Source organism: Oreochromis niloticus, linkage group LG2, assembly GCF_001858045.2.
Source record: "Oreochromis niloticus isolate F11D_XX linkage group LG2, O_niloticus_UMD_NMBU, whole genome shotgun sequence".
NCBI lineage: Eukaryota > Metazoa > Chordata > Actinopteri > Cichliformes > Cichlidae > Oreochromis > Oreochromis niloticus.
This window is the reverse complement of record NC_031966.2, coordinates 4,218,601-4,229,425: the sequence shown is the minus strand read 5'-3', so window position 1 is coordinate 4,229,425 and position 10,825 is coordinate 4,218,601. Positions and strand designations below refer to the sequence as shown.

The 10,825-nt window shown below is 41.0% G+C and overlaps 1 protein-coding gene across 2 annotated transcripts in view; it reads right to left on the bottom strand.

The window, feature by feature from the left end:
* The window catches only part of hars (histidyl-tRNA synthetase), a 24,000-nt gene extending 19,650 nt beyond the window's left edge, over positions 1-4,350 (bottom strand). The window contains exons 1-4 of one of the 2 annotated variants that reach the window (XM_005458854.3): positions 4,163-4,316; positions 2,496-2,863; positions 2,290-2,376; positions 1,308-1,427 (exon numbers count right to left, since the gene is read on the bottom strand). In XM_005458854.3, the coding sequence (XP_005458911.1) occupies positions 1,308-1,427; positions 2,290-2,376; positions 2,496-2,600 (312 nt within the window). In that variant the 5' untranslated portion in view covers positions 2,601-2,863; positions 4,163-4,316. Of the gene's footprint in view, positions 1-1,307; positions 1,428-2,289; positions 2,377-2,495; positions 2,864-4,162 lie in introns of both variants that reach the window. The other variant, XM_003454312.5, reaches the window with a different exon arrangement.
* Between the last annotated feature and the right edge of the window lie 6,475 nt (positions 4,351-10,825).

Here is a 10,825-nt window from a genome sequence, read left to right as displayed (position 1 = left end):
GTCTCTGTGCTGACTCCTTCTGAAGTCCACCACCAGCTCCTTGGTCTTGCCGACGTTCAGCTGGAGGTGGTTGTCCTGGCACCATGATGCCAGATTCTTCACTTCGTCCATGTAGGCCACCTCATCGTTGTTGGAGATGGCACCCAACACCACTGTGTCATCAGCAAACTTCACAATGGTGTTGGAGCTGTGGGTGGCCACACAGTCTGAAGTGTAGAGGGAGTAGAGCAGTGGCGAGAGGACACACCCCTGTGGTGCTCCTGTGTTGATGGTGATGCTGTTGGAGACACACCCACCCACCCTCACCACCTGAGTTCTGCCAGTGAGGAAGTCCAACATCCACGCACACAGACAGCTGTTGAGTCCCAGATCCCTCAGCTTTGTGAACAGTCTGCTGGGCACTAATGTGTTAAACGCTGAACTGTAATCAGCAAACAGCAGTCTCACATAGTTACCCTGTTTCTTGTCCACGTGGCTGAGGGTGGTGTGCAGGACATGGGCGATGGCGTCCTCAGTGGATCTGTTGGGTCGGTAGGCGAACTGGAGCGGATCTGTGGTGTCTGGGATGGAGGAGGAGATGATGTTCTTCAGCAGCCTCTCAAACACCTTCATTACTACCGAGGTCAGCGCAACTGGCCGGTAATCGTTCAGGGATGAGTCGGAGCGGAGCGGTCAGGAAGGCGTCTGGACGTGGCCGCGCCATCTTGCTCCAAGATGTTAGCATAACATAAACAGTGAAGCTGGAGGATGAACGCTAACTTTTTTCCACTCGACAAAAGTTAACTTGAGGGTTCCTGATGGTTTTAAAAGCTGAGCTTTAAAATGAACAGTGGTAATAAAAACCGAGAGAGGCCAACAGTGATCACTGACTGTTTTTAGGGGCGTTTGAGATTAAATAGAACAAGATACAAAGCATTAAAACATGTTAAAAAACACAAAAGCCTCATTAAACGCAGGGCAGTTTGGACCCGGAAGCAGGATTCATCACGTCATCACTTAAAGACCGGACAGGTGCTTGTAAAGAGCCGAAGTTGTGTTAGCGGCACAACTTCGTTATTTCGTTTTGGTCCTGAATGCAGTTTGCACTTCACCATTGCGCTCTGGTTCTTTTGTGCAATAAAAATGAAAGCAGTCAGCTAATTGTAGCATACCATAAGTACAAGTGGAACCGATAAGCCGGAGAGAGTCAGGCAGACTAAAATTCCAAGGAATTGAACTACTAGGAACCGGTTTGCTAAAAGAACTAATACTCGATTCCCATTCCTATTTTTCAAGCAGCAAACTTGTTAAACTAAGTCAAACTCTACCTTTAGTTCAAAAACAGGTGTGTCGATGGTCTCGGCTCCATGTCGTTTAAAGCAGCGGATGATGGTGTTGAAGACTTTTTCTCTGATGGCCATCTGTTTGGGGTTGTAGTCTCTCGTTCCCTGACAAACACACATAGCCAATCAAATAATTCTATTGTGAGAATATGTATGCAGTTGTTGTTTGTTGTCATTTTTTTGTTCAGCATCCTCTTTGTAACAGATTTCACCGTGCGGTAACCAGTAACCACTCAGCTGTTCGGAGAATGAACATTGTTGCCTACCAGAGGTTGTAAATGGTCGCTGTCCTAGGCCTGGGTGACTGAATCCATGTAACTTTTTACATTAAAAAGAAATCTAACTTAGAGCCACTGGGGTTGTAATACACCATTGGAAAGCTTACCATACATACATTTTCTGGTCCTCTAGAAGAGATGTGATTGATTAAAGGATAAGCAGATATCCACATAAAGCATCATGTACTTTGATGACACAATTTGGGGTAGTCTGATCCTTGCATTTTTTCACTACCGACACTAAAGTTTGATTCGTTAAACCCACTCTTATGAAGGGGTTCTTTGATCTGATCTTTGGTAACAAGCTATCTAGAGCTATTATATTTTTTTAAATTATAATGCAGCCACTTGGTGCCAATGATCTCACAGACAGGCTTCTCTGTAACCAAAGCTATGCCTGCTTCTACTTACAACAAGCTTTTAAACAAATGGTATGTGCTCGAATATAAAGGTAGCAGGTACTTTGCCATTGAGAGCTCCTTTTATTCCACCAAGTCGTGCTGAGAAAGTAAGATAAGCTTTACACATGTGACATAAAGTTAAACCGTTGTGTTTGTCTTGTCCTAATACAGACGATACCAGGCCTGTGCCACAGAATGTGTTTTTCCTTTCTATTCAAAGAACATTCTGTACATATCCTGTAAATATAAAAGTGTATTTCCTTAAATACAACAATACTTTAATCTTACCTTTGGTGTTTTAAGGACAAATTGGGTTTTGCCATCATCTCCTAACTGAGCCTTTAGTTCCAGCAGTTTAGCTACCTCTTCATCAATCTGCATGAGAACACAGAACAAAATATAAAGTGTTCAGAGGTTTTATACTGTATTTAACAACTGTAGTGTGAAAAATTATGAATACATCTTGTCAAATAAACACATGGACAGCAGCCTACCTGAGCCACAGTGATCCCAGGGAAAGAGTGAAGAGATCGGACACATGTGGGAGCCCGAAAGCCCACCAGAGCGGAGCAGGCACGAACACAGATCATGCCCAGCATGGTTATTCCACAGTGCAGGAAAATGGTATGGATTTTTTTTTTTTTTTTTTTTTTAAAGTAAAAGTAGGACCAAAAAAACAGAGTGCATCAAGAGTGCAGCATAATCCAGTGGTGTTGTACAGAGCCGGCCGCAGCAGCCAGTCAGGAGGGTTGGATTAACCAGACGGTGAAGTAGATGGTGGAGATGATGAATCGTGTGACAGGCCAAGGTCACCACGGGTCAGGCAGGAAGAACAGGAGAAAAGTGGTAAGCAACCCTATCACTAGGAGAGGGTGGGGCATGATGCATCATCACCACAGTGAGGAGAACAGAACATGAGATGTAGCAAGTCAATCACAGCAGCCCAACAGCCCCCCACCCACCCCACCCGACAAACAAACAGTCTTTCACTAATGTGATAAAAACTGATTTAGACAACAAGTGCACAGATGCACGTCTTGAATTGTTTAAAAAAAATCTATGTCTCCTTCAATTATTGTCCACAGCCACAAAAGGCTGGTTAACATGTCTACTGTTGCTGCTTTAACCTGTTATTGCATTTAGCAAATTCTACCTGTCAGCAAGCATTTTTAACTTAGTCTCAATAAATCTCTATGGTGTCATTTTCATAAAGCGAGTCAGACTCTGAACTAACGTCAAATAATTCAGATAAAAGACAGAAAATAGATGAGATGAGACTGCTGTCTGAACCATTCGGCTAAGGCATCTTCTCTGAGAAATAAGAATATGCTCTATGGTCCAGTCTAGAAGGTTCCTGAATAACACAAAGGGGACGTTTTTAATTCATGTTGTTCTACGAGGATTTATGACGTGCTAAAACAAACACTGGCCCCTAGAAGATGTCTTGATCGTCTTAGTGTTTGCTAATAATAAAGGCTTCTGCACCCTCCCATACATTTGGCATTTATTGTGGTATCAGCTACATATTCTCAGTGGTCACAGGCTCTGATAATGCCTGTCTTAACGCATGCGTGTTATTGCATCAGCTCTCGTTACACATTTCCAAAACGAGAATAAGAACGTTGAAAATCGAAGTCGTGAAGAAAATAAAAAACTATATCATTGTTTATCTAATTCGTTAATTCATTACATAATACGTGTCAACATGTATGTTAACATTCGCTAGCTAACTGGGCTGAATGAAGGAGGCCGGACCGATTAGAGCGCAGGACTTTTCCTGTAAGCTAACTCTATGGCGGAATAAAAAAAATTGGCTTTTGGGAAGAATAGTCTCTTTCTCCCTGAAACCTGAATTTAGCGACTATTGTTTTCTAAATATAAGCACCTTCCATTTTTTCGGAAAGCCAAGTTATTGAACATACTCTATATCGAAATAAGAACTGATTAATAATCATATTAGACAGTACTGAGTCAGATGCTAGCAGCATGTATTCCAAGACCGAGAGCTAAACTGCGAGTATGAAAATCTTCTACATGTATTATATAGTTAATCTAGCTAGCAAACAACCAATCAGTTAAAATCCCGAAGCATGGCGCTGCATGCTGTAACTCACTTGTCTTAACATCATAATTAATATTAAGAGTAAATCTTAGTACGGACCTGCTCTTTGCTCGCCTTCTCTGATTTTAACTTCCGAACGACTTCCCCTTGAATTTTAATCGCTTCTTGTATCTGTGCCTTGTCTTCCATTGCTTTTTCTAAATGTTTTTATAGCGCTACTCACTTCACCGGCTACCTACAGCACACACGGACTTGTAACTGTCAACGGAGCATAAAACGGAAACGGAAATAAACGCAATTTCCGATTCATCATTCATTAACTCAGTGGTTCCCAAAGTGTGGGGCCCGCCCCCTAGGGGGGGCGCAGAGCCATTGCAGGGGGGGCGCGGTATGAAAAGAAAAAAAAAAAAAAAGAGCGCTTGGACACTGTGGACAGGTTTTTGACGGGGCTCCCACACAAACGCAAAGCAGGAGATGAAGCATCGCCAAATATGTTTCCAAACCAACTTCCTTCCAAGCCAAAGACAGGAAAATATGGTGAAGCATATCTTCCCTTTGGCTTCACCTGCACAAGTGCCAAGGTAGGTCTCCCCTGCAAAATTAGTTTCCCTGCGTCGGGAGCAGCGCTGGGCTCTCCAAATCACGGACAAACAGGATCCCACACTCTTGATTTTTAGTTCACAAACACTTCTTGTAATAACTAACTACTCCTGACATCTTGGACATGTTAGATCTTTATACAGTAAAGTTACAGCGGGATACAAATAATATCAGGCTGATCCTGCCGTAATTTGTTCCCCCGGTTCAAATCACGGACAAACAGTATCCCACAGCTGTTTATGTGTTTAAACCCATTTTGCACAGAGAGACATTTTTTGAAAAATGTATTGACAGCAATGTTGAATATTATTACACAGGAAAAAAAACAACTACACGTAAAATAATTACGCCGTGACGCCTCTGCCTTTCTAAATGGAGGGACAGTAACTGCGTGTGTATGTAAGCGTGTAAAACCTGCAGATAGTCAGATTAACAGTATTTTGTCTCTATCTGCCATTCTGCAATTCATCTCATGTAAACAATAACGTGGCGCACAGCGTGACGTGAAAAGAGGCACATACCTTTGTCGTTGCGTGACGAACTCTGTAATCCTCGTCCACACGTAAACGCAAAAAAGGAGTTTTAAATAATCTCCGTTTTTGGTGAATCGCAACGCCGTTTACGTGTTGACGAAAGGCCCAAACGCATAGAAACAGCTGCGTTTTCAAAAATACCCGTGTAGGTGTGGACGCAGCGTAAAAGAGTTAGTAGTTTATTTTATTACTACCTGTAATTTATTGCAGTTTACTTGTATTTGCTTAATTGTTTACTAAATGTTTGAGGTGTGAAATAAACCGCAATGGAGTTTGTGCGGGGGGGGGCGAACATTTTTCTTGTGAAAAAGGGGGGGCCTGGCAAAAAAAGTTTGGGAACCACTGCATTAACTGATGTTTCCGTCTGTTTTTTTTTATGTGTAATGTCTTTACTTATATTGGTAAATAGACTTCAGTAAACAGGATTTACAAAGGGGTTATACATAAAATTTAAAGTTTCCTGTATTTCAAGTATCTTCATTACTTTGTGTTAGGGACATACATTATAACCGATCCGGTCCTTTTTGGCCACTTAAAATATGTTTACAGTAACTGTTGTTATATTTGTTGCCTTTTCTTCTTTCCTTTTGGTCAGATTACTCTTAAAAAAGACATTTTTAATGTCAAAGAGATTTTTAACAGGATAAAGGATATATAAAAGTCACTGCCAAAAACTAATTGCAGCTTCTACCTTGTGACAGGAATCTTGTTCGTGGCTCAAGATGACTTGATATCATTCATGAGGGATATTTTTTGACATCTTTTTCACATATTATCGACCAACAAGTTATTTATAGCTTAGTTACAATCACTTTTTGGCAAATACCGGTAATCGGTTTTTGGCAGACAGGAATTCATTAGTTGGGGACACCAAGTTTATGACCTTGAAATTTATTTCATTACTTTAGGAGGAAGGGGGAGTGAAATACATTTTCTTTGTATAACCTTAATTGTCCCAATTTCAAATGATTTTAGAATAAAGTTTCTTTTAGCTGGATTAGAATAGATTTCGTTTAGTAGTTCTGATCGCTTTGTTTGTGCACCTGCAGTCAGAAAAGTCCTGCTATGCACAGCTGTCTCTCTCTAAGAGAAATTTAAGAATGCGCTCTCTCTTCTTCGGGTTATGACTGGTAATCTGTCATACTGAGCATTTGCCTGGTGGACCCCGATGGGTCAATTGAGCTGCGGACCCGTTGTACAAGTACTAACAGCAGCCTATTAATCCATTTTCATTTCCAGCCCAATCAAATCTCTGAACACAACCGGGCCCTCCCCTGCCTTTGCCTTGTGCTCACACAGCTTGTAGATGTTTCATGTGGAAGAAGTGACGAAAGCTGAAAAGCTAAGACAGAAAAAATAAATAAATAAAATAAATGCAACAAAATGTGGCAACTGATCAACATGTTAGAGTTGGGGCTGCTTCTGCACCGTGAGCAGTACCACTAGCTACAACTAAACAAGCCTTCAAGGTCGCAACTAGCACCAGCCTTGTCCCATTAATGTTCAATTCAATTTCAATTCAATTTTATTTAGACAGTGCCAGAAGAATATATAGGGCACCTCTGTGTGTGGGGGGGTATGCCCCCACACCCCCATTGCCGAGCTTAAAAACTGGCACCTTTCGCACATGCACACTCATGTACGCGCGTTCACTCATCTAAAAAAGGGGCACTTCCGGGCCATGTGGTTCCACTGTGCACACTCTGTCTTCTCCTAGTGAGGGGGGGGGGGTGTTTTAATTAGGTTCATCATCCGCTGTGTGCATTTTGGCTTTTCATGGTAAATTTATACCAACAGGAATTACTTTGTCTTTTTATCCTGACACTATAGAAAGACTTTTGTTGTTAGACAGTCGAGCTGAAACGGCAAATTGTGCGTGTGTGTGTTGCATTGTCACATTGTTTTTAACAACTGTGCTTTGTTGACTGTTTCAGACTTTAAGACGCCGTGTATCTCAAGAAATGGGGAGATGAACAGCTTTTTTGTCTGTTGTTGATGGTGGGGGAAGAGGCATAAAGGTTGATATAAGCCAGCGAACTCTTTCCTTGAGCCTGACACCCGCACGTTAGTTTGTGTATTTGACCGTCTGAATTTCAAATTTTTAGAGAAAATACGCACTGACTTTTGATGCCATCTTTAAAACATAGATGTGCAATAGATTATTTTAATGTTGTTTATCAAACGCTGTGTGCGGTTTTCAGTGTGAATTTGTACAAACAGGATTTACTTTTGTAAATGCAGGAACACATTTTTTAATGGTGCTTTTTAGACACTGATCTGAAAGATAAATGTTTGTGGTAGAAGCAGCTTTGCTGGATTTGTTTTTAATTTGGTGAAACATAGTGTGAAACTTTTTTCTTAATTCAGTATTTTTACAGGTTTTAACTGTGTGGTCTTTCTGGAAAATGTAGGCCAACTTGTGAAATGAGAGCGTGCACCGTGCTCTTCAGAACTGTCAGCTTTGCTCGTTTCATGGGTCCTCTGTTGATAAAACTGATTTTTTTTTTATGGATCTTAATGTTTAGAGACAATAGCGAAGGTACTGACCTGTGTGTCTCTTTAAACTGTAAATGTTAAATTTTAAGGCTACATATTATTTATCTCCCACTGAGTCTGCTTGGCATATGTGTGTATAAAGGCTCTGGACCTTTCCGAAATGACGTAGAGGTGGCTTTAGCATGATTAATTTATTACAATTTCAGTTTCTGGGAAGTTTTCAGTTTTCCCTCCTGTGTCTATGGACAGTATGACTGGTGCAAGCTTTTTGTTTATTTGTGAAACTGAGCGTGGTTGTGGACAATTCCGACTGCACTGTTTGATTTGAGTTTCGTGTTGGATCCCTTTCTTTAATTGTTAATTCTCTGCGAGTGTAACCAATACATCTACTCACCAAAGAATGAGTGAAGCAATATGGATAACAGCAGAGGACAATTTATTTAGGGTCTGATGGCAGTTTACCATCGGTGTCCAGCACTTTAAAGGATTGATGGACTGGAGCACATCCGTCCTTAACATACCCTCTTAAACCTCAGCTTGACACTGATACATCAAAGGAAACCTAACTGACTCTAAGTGCAAATGTTTCAACCTGAACAACTTAAAACTTCCCTGGAATGCAATGTAAACAAAGACAAGAAGAAGAAGGAAAAAGTTATTTTCATCAATGGCCACTTCTCCTAACCAGGAGACAAGTGAACATATTATGTAAAGAGTCTTTTTTTTCTCAGTCCTGGGGTTGTAACACTACAACCTCCTCAGTCCATAATCAGAGAGTGTCCATCTGACGATGATCAAAATGTCCTTGTATAGTCTTTGTGAATGCAAAAAAAACAATCGTGTTAGCTGGCCAGCAAAATAAAGAGAGTGTATGGCACTGAGTGTGGACATGTGTGTGAGTACTTCAGTCCAAATACTCGAAGTCCGGATGAATGAATGGCAGCCGCCGATCCTTTGGCACCAGCGAGACAGCACGACAACGAGACAGCACAGCAGTGAGGCGTCTGGCAGGAGAACGAACAATAGTCTTTTTAAGGCTACTGCAGATGAAGGTATTCCCCACTAGCTCACCCAAGCTTGCTCTCTGGCACAGCTACAAGCCATGTGAGCTCATAGCCCCTCCTGCTAGGATGTACTACCCCAGTCGGCTGTCGTAAAGCAGCCGCAAACCAATAGCAATAATAAAAAACCCCTCAAAATCATTGAAGGACATTTTATAGCTGAACACCCAATATAGATATATACATATATACTGAATATCACACAATATCAGACAACCAAAGTAACACTGGGTTACACGAGCAGTGAAGAACCAAACTAGGACTTGCAAGTTTTGCCGTGCCCCAGTGGCCAGTGCGAGGTTCTGCTGCAGATCCCAGCATGAAAGCTGAGGGTCCAGCCAGCTGGTGGAAAGACCGGTTGATGCCAGGACGTGTGTTGGAACCGACTTTGCTATCCGCACAGAGCGCTTCTGACAGGCGGGCGTTGCTTATGCATAAGAGAAAAGCAACAACACAGCGTGCTTCTCTGCTCCAAGACATCAGCGGTCCTTTCACACGGTAAGCATGTCTGTTATAGCCTGCGCTTTTATAAATGTCTGTCTGTCAGCGCCGATTATTCAACTGTGTTTAAAACGTGACTCATTGTTGTCCAAAAACATTTCCTCTAAATTTGCAAAGTTACTGATTTAAAAATATATATTTTTGATTTTTAGCTGGATGTCACACATATGATAGATGCTTGAGCATATTTATATAGCAAAATTCACAGTGGTATAACCATGTTAAATAAAAGATGCCCAAGTGTGCACCAATGCACTCTAATGCAAGCCTCTGAACTGTATGTTGATAAGTACATGAAGCGTACCTCTATAGCTGAAAACAGTCTGTATCCATAATTTGTGGATCTGCTGATTTGTTTTTTAATGTGGCACTTTTTTAGCTACTTCTTTACTATGTCAGTAAACATTTTGAACAAGAAAGGTATGGTAGATTTAAAGACACATCTGAATTGAAGCAAAAGGCAAAAAATTGGAATAAAATTTATGTAGCTCTTCATATTTAATCCAACAAAGAGTGAAAATCCAAAAGCTGCTGCAATATTTTGTATTAATGATCTCTCTCTCTCTCTCTCTCTCTCCCCCTCTGTGCATGTGTGTGTGTGTGCGTGTGTGTGTGTGCAATGCTGCGTGTGCTACTATGTGAGTGAGTGTGTGTGTCTGCTCACAGAAGGAAGGGCAGGGCAGGAGCTTTTTTTAATGCATTTCCAATCAGCTTTTTTACAAGAAGTGTAGCTCATACATTGGAACAAATGTATTCTTTTCGATACTTTATAAGTATGAAACTAAAGATTTGAGTTCATGCGCATTGAAATCTAAATCTTTGTGTCACAGTGATTTCTATAAAAACATGTTGTTTATGGGGATAATGTGACAAATCTTTTGTGGCCCTAATAATGATCAATGGTGATTGAAGAGGAAGCTGAACCCAGGCTCTGGACATTTTCATGACAAGTGACAGCGCAGACATGTGCTAATGAGAGAACATGTTTTATTATCATAAACACTGTGATATGAAGCATCGTTAAAGGGTCACTCCAGTAATGCTGCTGGGAGAAAGAAGTGTTGACTCATGTTTTTAATAGAAGACTTAAAACACTAAACTCTAATTTCTGTGGTTTATTTTAAGCTTACAGAATATAACATGTGGTAAGACGACGAGTTTTACTTCACACTGTCCGTGTTATGTGTATCTATTTATCATGTATGCTACTTTGCTCTGTGGACTGTAAAATGTTTCATTGTGTTCATGAAATAAACCAGACTTTCACCGTCTGCATCTTTTACTGTTTTTCTGCTTTTGTTCACTCCAAGTTTGACCAACCCACAGACATCCAGAGTTAACTCACTAACAATGTGGAGCAGTCTCAGTGTATTTAGCTGCTTTTTCCCTAAACACAACCAACTGACTGAGAGAAACGCCTGTAGTCCTCACTTTGGTCATTTTGAACGCTGAAGGAGATTTGTTCCATAGACACCTTATACTAGTGTTTCCTGCACTTAATCCATCACTACTATGTTCTATTTAAATCCAGATTCCTTTTATAGTTTGCAGTGAAATTTGTTAAACCGTTG